Source organism: Tasmannia lanceolata, unplaced genomic scaffold (assembly GCF_043159265.1).
Source record: "Tasmannia lanceolata isolate RefF3 unplaced genomic scaffold, GAP_Taslan_0.1 ptg000018l, whole genome shotgun sequence".
Taxonomy (NCBI): domain Eukaryota; kingdom Viridiplantae; phylum Streptophyta; class Magnoliopsida; order Canellales; family Winteraceae; genus Tasmannia; species Tasmannia lanceolata.
The window spans coordinates 59,483,179-59,502,957 of NW_027518695.1; the positions used below are offsets into that span (position 1 = coordinate 59,483,179).

Below are 19,779 nucleotides of genomic sequence, written 5' to 3' on the forward strand. Positions count from 1 at the left end.
TAAATCAAATGCCCGGCAGAATACGAATGGGGTGCCAATTCCAACCTTGATTCCTGCAATCCAAACAAGGTCCTCATTGGATTCAAATAAGTTTTTTGGAAGAAGTTTGGAAAGGAAAAATATTTCTAAAATTTCCTACTTTTGTACATGTGTAAAAAAGATAAAATAAACCAACCCTATTCAATTTTCAGTTAGAGGGACCTTAATATCCCTCTAAATTAACCATAATCATATAATTTCCTTCTAAATCATTGAAAGAAAAAATTTCCCATGAAAAAATTTCAGTTAAAAATGTTTTTCTTGGTACGGGACCGTATCTAGGGATGATCTCCCCATACGCCATAAGATGAACGGTTTGGATCACTTGCCCTTGTGCCTTTTCTCACACGTGCAATTTGAGGCTCCATCGAAACAAACAGGCGGGAGATTTTCACCCCTCTTCGCGCTTCTTAAACCCCCCCTCTCTGTTCCAACGTCAAAACCCTAAAAATCCTCAATACTCCATGCTAGGGTTTCATCTCTACAAACCCTAATGGACATCCACAAAGGCTCATGGATTCTCGAATTCCTCCTTCGCCAACCAATCGAAGACTGGGTACTCAACAGACTCATCTCAATTCTCCCCACTTGCAGACAAGATCTCCGTCTAAAGAAAACAATACTCTTGAGAAGAATCTGTACATCGCTTTTGAAATGTTCAATCACAGAGAAAGTTCTCGATTCCTTGGAATCAATCGAATGGATCGACCGTGGAATCGGAATTAGGGTTTCGGAATCGATGAAGGCTGCATACTGCGCAGTGGCAGTGGAATGCGTAGCGAAGTTTTTCCGGGAGAATTGTGTTAATTCTGTTGAGAGAATTTGGAAAATTAGGGTTTTTGAGATGGAGGGTTTTGGTTTGGGTTCGGAATGGTTGAGGGAATCGAGGGATGAGATAATAGAGGCGATTGGGAATGAGAGTGTTCGTGATAATTTTTTGATGAAGGATACGCGAAAGGATGCTTTGGAATGTGTTTGGGTTTTTTTGGAGGAGGCTGTGGGAGAATTGGGTCCTTCTTTTTTGGAATTTGCGGCGGAAATGGTTTGTACTAAGGAGGAAAATGCTTGGATTTTGGATGGAAATGTTAGTGTAATTGAGTTAGGGGATGGTGTCTGTGGCATGGAATTGGATCCCCCTGTTGAACCAGCACAGATAGGTTGGTTGTCTGATGTTTAATTTTAGTTTTCTGAACTGGAATTGCTTTTTCTCAAGGATACTGATACTGGCACTACCATGTTTTACTAATTGCACAAACTCAGCTTGTCTTCTCTTCTTTAATTGGCTTCCAAGAGCTTTTTGGGAACTATAATAACCTTTTACATCTGTTTAAACAATAAAATTCAATATGAATTAGTGCAATTATAAAAACAATTAATGTTTTCTAACTTGAAATTGCTTTTTCTAAATCATCCTGTTTAATTATCATTTTGTGCTAGTTGGATATTCTGACTGTTACGTGCTTAATTGGCCATAAGGCCATAACACAAATAAACAAAGGAAAAGACAAAAAAGAAGAAGAGAGGGGGTAGATAGATTGATTCGAGACAACCGGACCTCCTAACGGTTCAATTCGAGAGGAACCATAACTCTCCTGGCAACCGGATCTCCTAACGGGTTCAATTCGAGAGGAACCATAACTCTCCTGAAACATAAGTTGCTGCTTTGGTTGCAAATTCTCTACATTTTCATTGAAATACAAGAACTTAAAATACTAGCACAAAAAGAGTGCCAAATCATCAACTCATTTACCCACTACCATGACACATAATCAAAACTAACACCCACGACCTTGACATAAATAACTATCTGATAACTACTTTATAACTGAAGCATATACTCTATAACATTTATCGGTTACAAACTTGAATCAGTTCGCAACATGATTGATCTTCTTAGTGGGAAGATCAACCTCTGGACCCACTTCGAGTCAAGGTTCTATGCGTAGAAACACGGTTTTGAGTTTGGAATTATTCATTAATTCGGAAAATACTGCTTGCATGTTATTGATAAATAGAGAACCTACTTGACCACTTCCTCTATGACTTCTTTCCAAAAAAATCTAGATAACCCTTATCTCTAAGACTCCTATCCATACCAAACAACTAGGCAGAGATTTCCACAAGCTATTAAAAATATAAATTAATTTATTCTACTCTAAGTGGGACCGTCTAGGCACACAACAGTTATCTGTTTTTGTTATTTTTTTGTCCTGGCAAGTTTTCTTATCAATCTTCATTTTGAAATAAAAAATTAAGCAATTGCATGATTGTAACTTATGAGTGTGACTAAGGTAATTTTATATTCTTCATGTTTTGTTTCATTGTTTTGGTGCTAATACACTATGCTTGTTTGTTATTTTATCTTTCTGAATTCCACAATCAATCTGAGAAAGTTTTCTTTTGACGTACATTTTCTAGATAAATGTAAAGGGAGTTCACAGCCTAGAGAGAAAGATGTACCCATTGAAGAAATAACTTCTACTGAGGAAAGAGAGAAGCCTAGAGAGAAAGATTTACCCATTCAAGACATAAATTCTACTGAGGAAAGAGAGATTGCAATGTCAAAAGAAGTGGGCATTTCTCACGTTGTGAATCTGGGTAGCTGTGTAATGGGGAATAAATATGATGGCCTGTCTACACCCGATGTCAATAAGGTACGAAAGGACCTTAAATCCAGTTGTATAAATCTGCAAACAGTTGTGGAAGATCCTCTTCCGGATTCTTTGGAAATGGCTGAAAGAATATTAGTAAATATGCCAACTGAACAAATAAATCAGGAGGGTCCTGAAGAAAATCATAATCTGGTAGATGTAGATGTGTGCAATTCTTCTGTTGATAAGGGTGTTGAAGCTACTCATGTCGGGGAAACTAATACAGCAAACCAGATTGACAGACAGGATGGAACATCGTGGCCTGGATTTATGGTTCGGAATAGGACTGCCCATACTTATGAGGTAATGATTGCATTGTCCTTTGTTTTGTTATTCGTCATTTCTTTTCTGTTTGCACTGTTTTTAAGCTTATCGATTAGATATTGCTGCTTTGTAAATGTCATTTAAATATGCAGGGGACTTGAAATTCATATTCCTGCTGATCATAATTTTTTTTGTTGGAATATGGCCTTCTCAGGCCTTCATCTATATTAGACAGTATACATAAGGGGAAAACATGGGTTTCCATGCCCATCTCCCCATGCCATTTAGAAACTTTTGAAGCCATTTATATATCTATATCCATCCCTATACCAATTATGACTAGAACGTTTGGGTTGCCATGAACAATCCCTATCTCTAAAACCAAATGCAAATAAAATAAATGAAAATTTAGGCTGTTTTGTATCTCTCTATCAAGCCCCTAGGTTATTTAAAAACCTAGATATGCAAATCTCTCTCTATTAATCATCTAGGCTATTTAAAATTCTATAAATGTGAGTCTATCTCTGTTAGGTTCTTAGCTATTCAAAAGATTCAAAACCATATAAATGTAAATCTCTCTGTATTAAGCCTGTTAAAGTATAAAAGATTAAATAGTGCCCTTCTCCAACAGCTTAAGCTTTTGGAGAATTCGGTAAGTTTCTAACATGGTATTAGAGCCAAAGGTCTCGATTTCAAACCTCCCCGATGTTAAAAAAAAAAAATCTACATGCAATGGTCGGCCTAAGGTGGGACCACTTGTGCCACGTGTTTGTCAAGTGGGGCACACGTGAGGGGGAGTGTTAAGCTTTTGGAGACATGGTATCAGAGCCAAGGTCTCGAGTTCAAACCTCCCCGATGTAAAAAAAAAAAATCCACATGCAATGGTCGGCCCAAGGTGGGACCACATGTGCCACGTGTTTGCCAATTGGGCCACATGTGAGGGGGAGTGTTGCAGTATAAAAGATTAAATACTGCCTTTCTCCAACAGCTTAAGCTTTTGAAGAAGTCGGTAAGTTTCTAACAAAGCCCTTAGGCTATTTTGATCTTTACGTATTAGATATATAATATGTTATTTAAGCCTTATAACTGTAAATTTATATATTAATAATAAATACCTTGCACTCATAAACAATACTATGATGTGATTTAAATGCATGCACATAATAAAGAAAAAAAAGGAAAGGTGGCTCTAGGCCCCATGCATGTCACATGTATGTCAATAAAAACTCCTTTGACTCTCCCTGATTTTTGACCGCATCAACCGAGTACTCGACTGTGTTGTTCCGAGTTGACTAGAATTTTCTTCGGACCGGTTTTGACCGACATCTGCGTTTTGAAACACTGTTTTGAACCACAGTAATGAGTATGGGTCAGCATTAAAGGAAGAGAGAAGCTTTTGAAGAAATGGCTTACAACCCGTCTATGACAGATTTCAAAAAAGTTGGAAGGCCCGCCTCTTTTACTAAGACAAGGGTTCCATATTGATCAATTCCTTATCTGTACCTACTCACTAATCTTCACGTTCTCTTTGATTTTGCCTTGTGAATTTGATGCCCTAATTTGTACTATCATTTCTCTGCCCTTTCTGTACTCAATTTTTAAGCAGATTTTTACATTTGTTTCTTGAGAAATAGTTTGTGAACGTGCATCTTGAACAGAACCAGCCGCCTGCTCCATTCTCCTCAATCCTAGTTTTTAATCGTTCTCTTTTGATATTTTGTCTTTACCTTGTTCTTTATTTCTTTCTTTTTTTCAGTCATCTTTCTTGCCCCGAACTTCAAGCACTCTCTCAAAACCTCAATATCGGACCAAATCACGTCTTGTAGCTGATTCAATCCATAAAAAAACCTTAGGTGTACTCCATAAGATCAATTAAGCTTGGAACTTATGCTTAACAACACTCCAAGGTAGTGGCCACTTCCTCAACAGATCGCTACCATGGACTTACCTTTCCTTTTCATCCATCGTCCTTTGATCCAGTCTTGGCGTAGAATTTGCTCTGCATCAATCCCTCCCTAGTAGAGAGAATTCGACTTTGAGCTCGGAGAGATGTACTGAATAAATTCTTCCATAAAGTCAAATACTCAAAGGGAATGATGTGCAGATTCCCTTGTTAATTATGTCTGTTTCATAGCCGAGGCCCATATGAGTTTCCGTTGGCCTTCTTGGTGTTGCTATTGTTGTTTTGCTTTATTAATATATTTCATTTGTTCAAAAAAAATAAAAAAACTTGAAGTAGACGCCGTCTTGATTTTTATGACTTCTATATCTAAGATGAATACTTTTTTGCTTAGGAGTTTCCTCAAACAGTTGTACTGCCTTTTCAACTGGATCAAGATTCATGTGAGCATTAGCAATATCACACTAATAACCAAGCCTCTGTTTTGCATTTTATCAAACAATTGATGTACACATGTCCAGCCATAGGCTTTGTTTTATGATTACTATTTAGTTACGACGGTGTTCCTCCTTTTTCTTGTAGCTTATAAAGAAACCTAGATACTCCCCATAATTCTCGTAGACATCAAATCCTTGTAGAATTTTGGTTGGTGCATCTCTTCATTTGAATATTCATCATAATCGGACTTCGATTTCTTCTTTTTCACAACCTACTTTCTCCCCCTTAATCTCTCTTATATTTTGTTTCAGAATATGTTGTTTTGATGCCAAGCCTTCCTTGTTGCTTCTGTTTGCACTCTCCTTCCCATAAAAAGTCAGTTGTAAACTTTTCGTTCTTGATGATACCACTCTGTGTATCTTTAATGACTTCAAAATATATAGTAAATTTGTGAATTAGCCGAGCTTGGCTCAATGTTATTCTCCCATTGGAAGATAACTTTTTTCCCATGATGCTAGCGTTCCCCATACACAAACACTAAGGGGCCGTTTGGATATGCGGATTTTAGAATCCAGGATTTCTTCAAAATTGTAGCTAAGAGACGAGAAGAAGTGGACCGGCCGTCGTTTTTGACCTCTCTCCCTTCTTTCCGTTAGCAAGAGAGTAGTAGATCCTCCCATATTTCCAGGTTTTAGAAATCTCAGGATGCAGGAGAGATTTTAAAAACCCGAATTTCTCATTTAAAATCCAAGAAACGCTGTCGGGAGAGAATACATCAGCTTGATCATGAACCCTCTTTTACACTGTTTTCAAACTAAAAACTTGGATTCTAAAACCCGCGTATCCAAACGACCCCAAAGATGACAAATTGGAAGTGGGAGAGTGAGGGAAAAACAATAGGGTGCCAGTGTATTTTGTATTTTTATTTTTCTATGACGTGGCTTAGAGCCACACCTTAGTAAATAGGTTGAGAAGAACCACGTGAGAAAGATTACATAATACTTGTTGAAATTGATGTGTCAATGAGATATCATTATATTAAAAGCCATTGTATAATGTTCTTGATTTCTTTTCTTTTATTTTTCGTAATTCCTATTCATCATCATGATAAAATAACATTGGTTGATGTTTAACACATTTGTTCTACTCCAACTTTTGCACATTTGAAATCTCAAGTTATGGACTTATGTTACACATTTTTTGTTAATTGAGTTGGTAGTTTTTTCTCCATGCAGTGGGATGAAGATTCGATTGAGTCCTCGTCAAAAAATTCACTAAATCGTTCGAGGGAAATTTGTTTGCCTAGCCCAAAGAACAACGCAATATCTCCTTTGAATAAGCGAGGTGGGACGAGATATAGGAGAAAAAATAAGAGGTGGAGTTTACAGGAAGAAGAGGCTTTAAGAGATGCTGTCCAAAAGTAGGTAGTTGTTTGGGCTAGAAAAAATAGCATCCGAAAATTCCTGTTTATTTTCGATTATTCTTTAATAATTATTGTTAATTGTAGTTTTTGTGTCCATTATAAAGTCATGTTGTAAGTTTACCATCCGTACCTTGACATGATTGTGTCTATTATTAGAATACAATATACCAAAAGACGGGTTGGGCCTCTAGCTCATTGGATAAGGCTTTGTTCTTTGACTTTGAGGCCGGTGGTTCAATCCCAGCTTACCTGCCAAAAAAAGAAAAAAATTTGATTGTGTCTATATGTTCAATTATCTTGAGTTCTCTATCTATTGCTTTGTCTTCTCATTTTCTTGAATAGATTGATGAGGGTTAACCTTTGTACGCATTCATGTTTTCTTTTTTCCTGTGAAGGCATGGCACGGGGAGATGGGCATTCATTTTGAATCGCTATACTGAAAACTTCGAGGGGAGAACACCGGTAATTATGATGTCATATGCTCATTTAAAATCTCTTATGATGTTCTATTTAAAAAAAAAAAAAAAATTCTCTTATGCTGTTTTTGTATTCTTGATGGAGGTGAGTTTGATAATGAACGCTCGCATTGCACAGATTGATTTGAAGGACAAGTGGCGAAATATGGTGCATTAGCTTATTTGATATGCATTTTGTGGTCCTTCCACTTATCAGGTACATTGTCTATTTGTCGTATTTATTTGTGCATTCTCGGTTTTCGTATGCTGGCTGTCTGCTAAAGTCCTATTATTGCTGAAAAAGTTATTATAAGTATTTTTGGAATTGGCCAAACTTCTTATTATCTTTTCGAATCTTTTGCTCTGTAAATGCTCAGTTCCTAATATTTGATTGGTTAACATGTAATCCCTTCAATGCGTCTGTAATTACGGAAGTTACCAAGACATCACTTTGTTAGTTTTAAGCAAATCGTTGAGGTTAATCTATTAGTCTTGCTTTTGGTTCTCTAACCTTTGGTTGCATCTTTGTGTGTTGATGCAATCGTTAGCCCCTTGAAGAAGAAGCATTGACATCTCTCTCTTTTCCTTTTTGTTCTTAAGGGGGTGGGGGTGGAGGTGTTTCTTTTAGTTCTATGGGTTTTGGATTTTTCATCATGTTGGTTTTGGGATTTTCATCATCTTGCTGACTTTCGTTTGTAATGACTTAAGATTGTAGGGACCATCCACTTAAGTTAACCCCTTATAACTTAAGTGATCTTTTAAGTTATATGTGGTGGCGACCATCATTTTAAGTAGTTTACATTATGTTAGTCACTTATGAAGGATTGTAGGGTTCTCATTCAAAAAAAAAAGGAAGGAAGGATTGTACAGTTATATTAGAATAGGTTCAAGGGTTACTTGAGTATTAGTATTAGAATAGGTTCAAGGGTTACTTGAGTATTAGAATGGGTTTTGTGTTGTAAACTGAACATTTTTTTACAGTATTGAAATTTGTGAATGAGCTTTTTCTGCAGTCTGCACTAAGATGCTGCACAAACAGTAGCAACACCACTCGTGGTGATTTCAATCTCTCTCTCTTAGTATTGCCCTTGAAAAGCTTGAACTTCCCCCTGAAGGGAAAGAGCTCTTGATTCGCTCAGACAAACCTACTCAAAAGAGTGGTTCTGACTTAGCTTTGCTCAAGAGACACTTCTCTTCGAGCCACAAATATTCACTTTTTCCTTCTAGTGGTATCGTGCTTTATGCCTGCCCGGATCCAAAAATTTGTGATCTAAAAGGATGGGGTGAATTAGAGGATTGGGAGGTGAATTAGATGATGGTTAGTGAAGAGGACTTGATCTAAAGGTCGGAGGAATTACGATGAGGTTACTGATTTTTCGGGAAGATTCATGCCAAAGCCTTACTGTGATTAGGAATCAATCACATAGTTATTTTTAATGGAAATCAATGATAGAAGAAAGAAATGTGCTCTTTGTGAAACTGAAATTGAAAGAGTTGTGCTTGAGTTTTGGAAGAGGGTTGAAGAGCAATGTATCAGATAAGTGAGGCCTAAGATTCGCACCTGGGAACATATGAGGGCCAAGATGAGGAAGCAATTTCTCCTTGCTGATTTCTGATTACATATTATGAATCTATGATGTATCAACATTTTCATAGCTTAATTCAACGTGAAATGAGCGTAGAAGTATAGACATCGGAGTTCAACAACCTGTCCATAAGGGTAGGTCATCAAGAAAGTGACGAACAACTCGAACAACTCGAACAACTCGATGCAAGTTATTTATCCTGGCTCAAGCTGCTGACTCAGGATCAGATGATAGTTATGTGGCTGACTAACCTTGAAGATGCAAATCAGTATGGTCTTTGGGTAGGAGAAAGAGTGATCCATTATGGCCCTAAGTTTAATATGATTGAACATAAGCCTACATCTGCAAACACAATGAGTTATAGTGTCGTTGGGGTGTCAAGGATTGACTAAACAGCTACTAGAAGCAATCATGCATCTCTTTTATCAAATTCAACAAGTCCCAGGACTGTTGAAGGGGTTGACCGGACTGTTAAATGAAAGGAACCAGCGCTCATCGGGTCGATGATTCAATGTTTCTCTTGTGGGGAATTAGGACATGCATCCTATTCTTACCCATAAGAGTGTTGACTTTGCTAAAGGTGATGACGACGAAGAGGATCAAATATGGCATATTTATGACCGGTATCAAGACAAAGATGAGGAAATTAACATGATGCCTGTTCGGAACTAGAATTTGGTGGTTCATGAGGAAGTCCTTGCAGTTGTACCACACTATCACAAACACTCAATCCAAGAACATCCTCGCTAATGAACTAGGTATCACTAGCAAAATCTTCTACAGGTCTCCTTACTTTGAACGTCTATGGAAAGTTACGAAGCGATGTGTGAATTGTTAAAGTAAAAAAGATTAAATAATGCCATATACAACAGCTTAAGCTTTTGGAGTAATTGGTTGTTTCACATGGTATAATTGCTCTGGGTTCAAAACTCCTTAACATTAAAAAACTCCACATGTAATGGCCAACCCAAAAAGAGGGGCTACATGGGCCACGTGTAGGCCAACCCTAGAAAAGAGGGGGCCACATGGAGGGGAGTGTTAATGTATAAAAGTTTAAATAACACTATCTACAACAGCTTAAGCTTTTGGAGTAATTGGTTGTTTCACATGATCATGATGATATGCTCCAATCACAAACCGATACACTTCGAAGGAAAACCATCTCTAGATCCTCCATGCTATAGAAATGATCTCTATGACAGTGATCAAGGGAAGCCTCGTTCCTCTCAATACTTGGTTGCAAATTCTCTAACATCTCTCGATTTACCTTTTTGATGTAGTGGACGAAGGTGTCGGCCTTAGTGATGCACTTCCCAGTGCTCCGTCGGCCTTAGTGATGCACTTCCCAGTATAGAGCACATGTGTATGATCTAGAAGGTGTGGAAGGAGATGGCCACGAGTGGTCTCAAAAGAACGAACCAAATTATGTAAACTCGTTCTATTGGTGATGGTCCCCTCTAGCTAAGCATTTCAGCAAATGCCCTAAGCTATAATTGATCACTTATATCTGTCCATATGCTCGAGAGTGGTATGTGAGGCTGAATTAAAACATAATCCTATTTTACTCCATAAAATATGTGCTATGTGGACAATCAGATGATCTATGACCCCATTCATTACTGTTGGATCATTACTGTTGGAACATATGAAGGTAGTGGTACTATGTAATATGGGTTGTAGAAGTCCATGATCCATGTTCTTCTCACCCACATGTGGTCTGTTAGCAATGTTATTAGGAGGAAAAGTGGAGTTCAAATGACTAGCCACGTAATCTCTAATAACTGAACTAGTTGAGTCTCAGTCAATGCCCTTTTGCCTCACCTCGCCTTGCCTTGCTTAGCTAGGCGGGGCGTGCATTCCAAGGGACCACGACATTTCCGATAATCCCAAGCCTAATGCGTTTGCTAATGCGATTCAAGGCAACTCTGATCTTGGCTAAGATTTCCGAGTGATGGTCCAACACTCCAACGTAGCTTGAGTACAATGTCTCTAGGCCTCTCGGGACTGGGCTCGTTCTTGCCCTTGATGTGGTGCATTGGCCATATTAGTCATAGTTTGTACATGTGTGATCGATGTGCAAGACAACCCTACATAATAGTGGGGTGTACTAAGACACATTAAAAGAAAATAGACGGGCTAAGACTAGGAAGTTGACACCTAACTGATCTGAAGTAGACGCTAAGATATAGGGCAGCCCTAAGAAACTCAAACATTATCCAAGGATCCATAAAAGACAATTTTAATGAACCTAGACTCTAAAGGAGAATTTTAGAGTCTAATGCATATAACTAAGAGAGACTCCATCAGGACTTTACCCAACAATTTGAGGGCGAGATCCAAGGCTAGAAGTGAGGAAGAGTCTATCGGTCATTATCGAACACCTAGGTGTCTTTAATTGAAGGGACCCTACAAGTGTTTGAGCTCTGAGTTCTGATACCAAATTGGTGCAAACCTTGGGGTCCGCAGGTTGATTTCTGAGAATTTAGGTGCACGAATGAGGTGTTCTAATTTAATATGGCAGCAAAGTATATATTCAAAAATAGATTAAACATCATATAAAATCTAATTCCAACTAGGTATTGTAGGAAAGTAGAGCCTTTGAAATTCTTTCATCAAATAGTAAATAATTCAGCCCCATGCAGGTTCTTTACATCAAATCCATAAACAAAACAACTAGCGACCGAAAATATGGAAATAATGTATGATAAGATTCAGATATATGAAATAATCTATTTTTTTTAAATGAATATGAAATAATCCAATATATGGCTCAAATAATACCTAAGGGTGGCTAGGGTGTGGTAATACTGTAATAGGCAATGACTCAGGGCAAGGTGATGGGAAAAGTAATAGGATCTGGGAGGGGAATGCAAGAAAAAGATGAGAAAGGTTCAAGGGGTAGAGAATATGGGCTTAGTTTATTAAAAATAAAGTGAATGTGATCTGTACCTTAGAGTGACATGTCGGTCTTCATGCCTTGATCGTTCGCTGCAAGTAATGTCCAAGAGGAAGAGGAGGAAGAGAGAAAGAGAGAGAGAGAAGGTAAGAAGAGAAAGAGAAGAGGCAGTTGCACAAGGCCGATAGGGACAGAAAGAGGAGAGGAGGAAACAAAGAAAAAAAGGGCAATAAAGAGGGAGGCACTCTATGCAAGGGTGTGTTTTCTTTCTCGTCGATTCAAAATTAGGATTTATAGAAGGGTGTTGGTTTTTAAAGAGAGCAGTATGGATAACTGTTGGGCCATAAGGAGGCTGGCCTATAGAAAATAAGAAGAGGGGCTTAAGGGGTTAAGTAGTGGGCCATAGGGGGGTTAGCCAATAGGATATAATAAAGGGGTTGGAGGTTTAAGTCGTTATAAGACCTTTTATGTGAGTTTGAGAATGGGTTTATAGTGGTGGGTCATGGTTAATAGGCAAGTAAAGTGAGCCATAGGTTGATGTGGACATCCTACCAAGTCTAGGACTAATAAAATATGAATTAAAATATTAAATAAAATTTAAATAAAGAAAAGATAAAGGTGTATTACTACTCTAAATCACATCACTTAGACTTGAAATAATTAAAATAGAACAATAAATGGCCACGATACCTTGGGCCCTCTACCTAAAAAATAACTAAATACCACCCAGGGGAATGTGGGGCCAAATTCCTCTCCTTTGAATGCTGACTTAGCTCCCTCTTTTCTTCCACCTGTTTTTTCAACTCTTTTGGTAGGATGAACCGCATCACACAATGACCCTCTTTCTCCATTTTGCTTAAAATCGGGCTAAATCTTTAAGTTGAATTGTGGATAAATCTGTCTGTTCGCAACAAATTTCACATGCATGAAAAAGAGCATCACACACAAAATGTATTGGTATCAAATTTCCCTCTTGCGAGAAGAGGTTTTATTAATTTTGGTAGGGATCGTACACATTCGGCTTTATTAGCCGTTAATTACATTTCTTGAAGAAAAAGAGAATACCTCTGATTATCCATCAATAGGTTCCCTATCTAAGTACAAATTTTTAATTAATTTATCCCCCAGAAAGATTTAATTTTTGTTAACAGATCTTCTCGGAGGAAATTTCATCTTCTCAAACTTTCTTCATTTTTTTCCTTCGGAGAAACGTCATCTTTATCGTCTTTCTCCGTTTAGAAAGTCCCTGGAAGAGACTTTAAAGGGAGTCTTCTGATTTGATTTGGTAGGGCCAGCCACTATACTCTTATTTTGATAGAATAGGTCCCACCTACTATGCACTCCACTATGCACTGAGTAGGCCTTACCATCACCAAAGGCTATGCTTAAGGTGGGGCCACTATTCCAGAACAAATGCTGACATTCTTTTTTTTCACCGGATGCTTTGATGAGGGCATTATTTTACACTTGTTCCTATGAAGTGGGCCATCTGAATACATGCAGAATCCTAGTTTCACTAGGGTAGTGGAGATATGATAAGCATGGAAGGATTATATCATGAAATATAATTGGATGAAAATCAGGGATCGTAAGAGGCGTGTGATACTCTTTAAGAATTCATTCGGGAGAGGAGATAAGTATGCACAGATCATATGATGATCCTTGTTTCATAGGGAAGGGAAGATAAATACGAAAGACTCATGTAATTGGATGAGACTCCCATAAGGATTGATAATTTTCTCCCTGTTCTTGTATATAAAGACTGGGGCTCTTTTTTTTTTGTTTTTTTATGTAAACAGCTTAAGGGCAAGGAGACACAGAGTGAGAGAGAGGAAATAAAAGCTTTGGCTTCCCCTCATCAGCATGGGCTTCATGGACTCCCGTAAGTCACTCATTTTTCCATGTTTAGTTTTTCTGTTCTCTCCTCTGGAAAAGATGACATATGTATGGATTTGTGGGATGTTTTCCCTCATCTTCATGATTGTACTGCAAGAACTCTACCACTTGAAGGAGTAAATTCTGGAGCCTTTTCTGCTGCGTTCATGTCTTTACAGATCTTTTTTATTTTTATTTTTATTTTTTTTAACTCTTTTCCAAGTACAAACCAGCACATGGAAGTTTCAAAGATTTCGTTGGGAACTATCTTTGCTCGCCATATGTTTGACACAACTCCCCACTGGTTTGACCACTGCGGGTGTAATTTATTGTTTGAGGGAATGCTTGATCTTAAGCTTTCTCTGCATCTTGGTCTTTTTATGTTGCTGTTACAACATTAAGGGCTCCATTGTATCTGAGAGCTGATCCCATCTTTACTCCTTTTCTATTGTTGTTGTTTCAACATCACCTTGTGAATGGTTCGTTTGTGACGATCCGGGCACATTTACTCGTTGCTTCGTCATCCAGGTAATTTTAATTCTTAGGCTTTTTCACCATATTACTAGAACATAACAGCCTTCTTCTCTGTTAGAAACATTTCTTGTGATTAGAGTTCTCCAATCTTCCCAAGCAGTTAGTTGTCTGTGTTGGAGTTAAAATTATGGTTTCACCACTGCAATCTCCCCTCAATCCAAGAGAACCCAAACCTCCAGGACCCAGGAGGAAAATTTTCAAAAGAAGAGGAGGGAAGGTTCTGGCCTTTCCAATCTCAACCCCAGCCCAGTTTTTTCAACCTATTAAAGTCCTTTTAACTGCCCCATTGATCCCAACCCCTGGGACTAGCTCCCTCTCGTCTGTCTCTCCGACATTTTTTGAAAAAAGCCCTCCTCATTCTGAAATCTGGAGCACGATGAAAGAATATTGGCCAAATGAAAAATTACCCATTGAAAGTTACCCTGCTCAGAAAGTTCGATCCCCCTGCTATATTCCCCCAAGCTGATCTAGAACTGGATGCTTGCACCCACTACAAGAAAGGAACTCATACCCACAAAATCTTTGAAAAACCAGTGAAACCTGTTTCTCCCTCACATTAAACTACCCAAAATCGAAGGCAAAGTTCCATAGACCCCAACCGGTTCTAGACCTTGATTCATTACCCTATCTGAAACCTCCCCCTCCGGCAAACCTTTCATATTTCATCCCCATGGGGGAAAAGCTTCTGAACCTCCTGGAGGAAGTTACTGGGGGAAACTCAGTAAAACATGGTGACTCAGTGAATGACTCAGTTGTCCTAACAAATGACTCATCTTTGACAATCCGAGCCAACTCCCCCAACCATCCCATCCTAGACTCACCAATCTCATCAGGCCCACCCCCAAACCCAAAGCTAGTTAGAGCAGGAAAATTTGAAATCCTCTCTAGTCTTCAAAATGGGCGCCAAAACTTGTTTGAAAGTACAAATGGAACATTTTCAAAAATTGAAGCCCCCATTCTCCCACCCATCCCAAACTCACCAAATCAGGGAACCACAAGCACTCAAACCTGAAGACTTCCAAACCTTCCCCCATCCCATGCGCGCCCCCGCCCTCCCCCCCCCCCAGATTCTAGTTTGCCCACCCTTGCAATCCGAAAGATCCTGCTAAGCCAAGCCCTTTGTGGAACTCCTTGGTCACCCAACCAAAACCAAATGTGGTGGACACAAAGATAGAATTTCATACCCCGATTGAGGACGATCCTGGGCCAAAAAGAGCAAACTTTGAAGAAGAAGACTTCAAAAAAGCAAAAACCATGTGGAACCACTGTCTTCTAGGGTACTTCCTGGGGAGAAGACCATATTATCTAACCCTAAAGGAGCAACTGCTGAGGAAATGGAAGCCTAAAGGTGACTTTTCCCTCATGGCTCTCCCTAACAACTATTTTCTCTTCAGATTTAGCAATGAGGAGGATAGCACAAAGGTATTAGAAACTCCAACAATCTATGGTGGTCGCACTCTCATTATTCAGAAATGGACTCCAGATTGTGCTCTTGAGAAGAAAAAATTAACATCAATCCCTCTCTGGATAAAATTCCCATGCCTACATTTAAAATTCTGGACCCCCACGGGTTAGGCAAACTTGCAAGTTTAATTGGCCGGCCTCTCTACATGGACTATCAAACTGCTGAAGGAACCAGACTCACCTTTGCTAGGGTGTGTATTGAGATTTCAGTTGAAGATTCTCTACTAGACATTATCCACGTTCAAACTCCAACCGGAAATGAAAACACAAGAGGTAGAGTATGATTGGAGGCCAAGGGCCTGTAGCTTCTGCAAAGAATTCGGTCACACTACTGAACGCTACAACCTAAACCAACCCAAAGTCAGCCAAAAACAGAAATCAAGAAGAGAATGGGTCCCAAAAGCAGTTCCTGATGAGAATGCTGGATCAAAGGAGGCAGACATACCACAGGTTACTGCAGAAAACCCAGCTGAGAGAGTCACAACCTATAATGCTTTTGAAATTCTGATAGAGGTTGAAGAAGATCCAGCCCTCACCTCCAAATTGCCCAGCCACCCCACACATTCCCCTTCCTACAGATGTGGAGGACAAAATGAACAGCCCAAAAGATTCAGAATCTGTACCCAAAAAAGCCTCCTCCTCCCCCCTTGTCAACCAAAAGCAACCTGTTGCCTCCCCAAACTCCCCCAAAGCTACCAGAAATAAAAAGAAGAAAAGTCAAAAAGCTCCATTATAGCAAGTTACAACCATCCCTCCATCACCCCCTGAGCTTCAAACGACCACCCCCTTCCAATCCCCTTCAACCACCTCCCCATCCCAAAGCACCCAAAATCCTGAACTTGTCTCTTCTGATGATCCTGAACCAGTCCTGAACCAGTAATGATCAAGCCTAATTACAACCTTGTAGTTAGCCCTTCCTCTCCTCAAAATGTCTCCTTGAGAGCCCACTCCCCTCAAACCTATGTGCAAAATGAAAGTAATTAACGTCTGGAATGTCAGGGGTCTTTGCTCTAACTCAAAGAGGAAAGAAGTGAGTTAATCAGAAAATCCAGAGCTCCCATCTGCTGCCTCACTGAAACAAAAGAAAATATTCAAAATTTACAAGAGTATACCTCTTTCATTTGTGAAGGTTGGCAAGCCCACGGTAATTACTCTGCTGTGATAAAAGGCCGTATCTGGATTCTATGGAATCCAAAGATTGTGGATATCACCATTCTTGAAGAATCAAGTCAGCACATTCATACTGAGGTACGAATGCTCCAAACAAATTATTGTTTTAACCTCACTACAATCTATGCTCACAATTACTACATTTCTCGTAGAGCTCTTTGGTCCAACCTCGAAACTTTAGAACCCCAGATAAACCTCCCCTGGCTTATGACTGGAAATTTTAATGTTGTTAGATTTGCAAATGAGAGAATTGGAAATACAAATCATCATTTAAATGAAATGGGGGAATTCAATGAATGCATTTCAAACTGTGATCTTTCAGATCTGAGATCAAATAACCAAAGCTGGACTTTGCACAACAGATCCTCGGAAAACAGGAAACTGGCAAAGCTAGATAGGTCGTTGGTTAATGATCTCTGGCTTCACCACTTCCCGCTATCCTTTGCTGAATTCCTCCCCCCTGGTATCTCGGATCATTGCCCAATATCCATCTCCATTGAACCCCATCAAAGCCTTGGTCCAAAACCCTTCAATTCATGAACATGTGGCTGGAAGATCAGTCCATTTATCCAATTGTGGAAAGAGCCTGGAGCATAAAAGTTAAAGGAAACCCCATGTACCAACTCTGCCAGAAACTAAAGGAGGTAAAAGCTCATCTGAAAGAATGGAACAAAGACACTTTCGGCTGGATCGACGTCAGTAGTCCTCTGACCCGATCCCAGCTTGAAAAAACTCAGAGGCTTCTACAATCTAGCCCCCTTGATCCATCTCTCATAGCTCAAGAAGACAAACTCAGAACACATTACATAAAAGCATCAAATCTTGAAGAGTCTCTATATAAGCAGAAATCCAAGGTCCAATGGTTGCAGTTAGCAACATAAGATTCTTCCATTCGGCCCTCAAAGCTCGTCAGCATCAAAACAGTATCATGGCCATTCATAGAGCTGATAATTCCCAGTCTACAGATCAGAGTGAGATAGCAGACTCATTTGTTCAGTATTTCAGTCGAATTCTAAACAATGGTAAGTCCAATTTGCATAACACCCCATGTCCAATCAGGAAACTAACGCCTGAAGAAGCCTCCCATCTATCAAGACCCATTTCCATTGAAGAAATTAGCAAGGCGGTAAAATTGGCCAGCAGAGATAAGGCCCCCGGGCTGGATGGATTCAATGCTGCTTTCTTTCAGGCTTTCTGGTATGTCATTGCAGATGATTTTAATAAAGCTATCCTTAACTTCTTCAAAAAAGGCACCCTTCTATCTGAAATCAACTCCACCTTTGTTGCCCTCATTCCCAAGTGCATAGATGCTACCTCCCCGGATAGATTCCGCCCCATTTCATTGTGCAATTTTGTATATAAAACCATCTTCAAAATCCTTTCTGAAAGACTGAAGACTGTTATGGGCAACCTTATCCATCCGGCTTAATCAGCCTTCATTAGAGGGAGACAAATCCAAGACAATATTCTTGTTACTCATGATTTGTTGCATAATTTCCATTCCCCTTCATCCCCAAAATCCATGTGTTTAAAGCTGGACCTTGCCAAAGCTTTTGACAATGTTGATAGGACTTCCTTACTGAATTTCAGGTGGAAACAAGGATTTGATGACAGATGGATCAACTGGATAACTGAATGTATAAACAAACCCACTTTCTCCATCCTCATAAATGGTACACCTCATGGATATTTCACCACCACAAACGGTCTAAGACAAGGAGATCCTTTATCCCCCCTCTTATTCTGTATTGCAATGGAAATGTTGTCCATTCTTTTTGATGAATCCCTCTCTCAAAAAAAATTGAAACTCCTAACAGTAAAGGTGATGTCTCTATCACTCACCTCCTGTATGCAGACGACCTGATGGTGTTCACAAAGGGAAACATGAAGTGTGCATCTGAAATTCTGAACTGTTTGAGTCATTTCTCTTAAATTACAGGTCTTGACATCAACAAAGAAAAGAGTGAAGTTTTCTTTGCAGGTACTGGCCGTGGAGCTAGAAGGCAAATCTCAAATGCTCTTTTATCAGAGAGGGAAAATTACCCATCCGTTATTTGGGGTTACCTCTAATCTCTTCTCGTCTTTCTGCAAATGATTGTACCCCTCTCATCTCCAAAGTCAGGAAGAAAATGCAGCAATGGAATTGCAAAAACCTCGCTCAAGCTTGCAGAATTGAGTTAGTGAAATCTGTCTCGAGTACCTTTCACATATACTGGGCCTCTGCATTTGCTCTCCCGAAGGGAATCCTCCATAAGCTCGAGCAAATGTTTCGGGATTTTATTTGGGGTGGTTTGGACTCTGAAAAAAAATTCCATTCTGTCAACTGGAATGAGTTATGTAAGCCAAAAAATGAAGGGGGAGTTGGGATCAGAAAGTTGGATGAGATAAGTAAAGCTCTCCATATAAAGCTATTATGGAACCTGCTAAACCGTTCTTCATCCCTTTGGTCGAGATGGGTGTATAAGAAATACTGTAAAGGCAGGAACATCTGGACATTTCCAATGCCTTCGAAGCCATCTTGGGGCATTAGAAACATCCAAAAAGTTCGAGAGGCGGCTAAACCATTCATTTGTTATCAGGTTGGGCTCAATGAGGAGAATGAGATTGATTTGTGGGATCAGCCATGGCTTCCTTCGGGTCCCTTAAGTAGCCTGTTCTTGAGATCTCGCTCAGACTCTTCTCTCAGAACTTTAAACCTTCTCTCCGATATTTACAAAGATGGAAGATGGAATCCCATTTTGGACAAGCCCTCCCTCAGAGAGGAAAAGGCTCAATGAAGCCATTATTATCTCAGGAGAACATACTTGTCCTATTTGGAAGCCTATCACTAATGGGGTCTACAGACTCTACACTACCAAAAGTGGATGGAACACCTGTTGAGAAAAATCAGTAAAGCCTCCCTGGATTTCGTCTATTTGGTTTGCAGGCCATACTCCCCGTCATGTTTTAACTTCTTGGAAGGCTATAAAAAACAAACTCAGTACTAAAGACAGGCTCCAAGCCATTGGAATGAATGTGGATCCAATTTGCATCCTCTGCAGATCTGAGCCTGTATCAAGAAATCATCTTTTCTTCCGATGTAGT

The 19,779-nt window shown here is 39.4% G+C and overlaps 2 protein-coding genes and 1 long non-coding RNA gene across 5 annotated transcripts in view; all 3 read left to right on the forward strand.

The window, feature by feature from the left end:
* The first annotated feature begins 532 nt into the window (after nt 1-532).
* Nucleotides 533-1,216, forward strand: LOC143850548 (uncharacterized). The gene has a single exon (XM_077359790.1). It carries the CDS (start codon nt 533-535, stop codon nt 1,214-1,216), a length of 684 nt encoding a protein of 227 aa, XP_077215905.1.
* Nucleotides 1,217-2,921: 1,705 nt separating this feature from the next.
* On the forward strand, nt 2,922-7,368 carry LOC143849915 (uncharacterized). The gene is made up of 4 exons (XM_077359213.1): nt 2,922-2,993; nt 6,528-6,712; nt 7,111-7,177; nt 7,310-7,368. Exons 1-4 carry the CDS (start codon nt 2,961-2,963, stop codon nt 7,346-7,348), a joined length of 324 nt encoding a protein of 107 aa, XP_077215328.1. The 5' UTR covers nt 2,922-2,960; the 3' UTR covers nt 7,349-7,368.
* Nucleotides 7,369-13,096: 5,728 nt separating this feature from the next.
* Nucleotides 13,097-19,779, forward strand: part of LOC143851018 (uncharacterized) — a 29,021-nt gene continuing 22,338 nt past the window's right edge. Inside the window, exon 1 of one of the 3 annotated variants that reach the window (XR_013236166.1) lies at nt 13,097-13,534. This is a non-coding gene — a long non-coding RNA (uncharacterized LOC143851018). The remainder of the gene's footprint in view (nt 13,535-19,779) is intronic. The other 2 variants (XR_013236167.1, XR_013236165.1) reach the window with 2 other exon arrangements.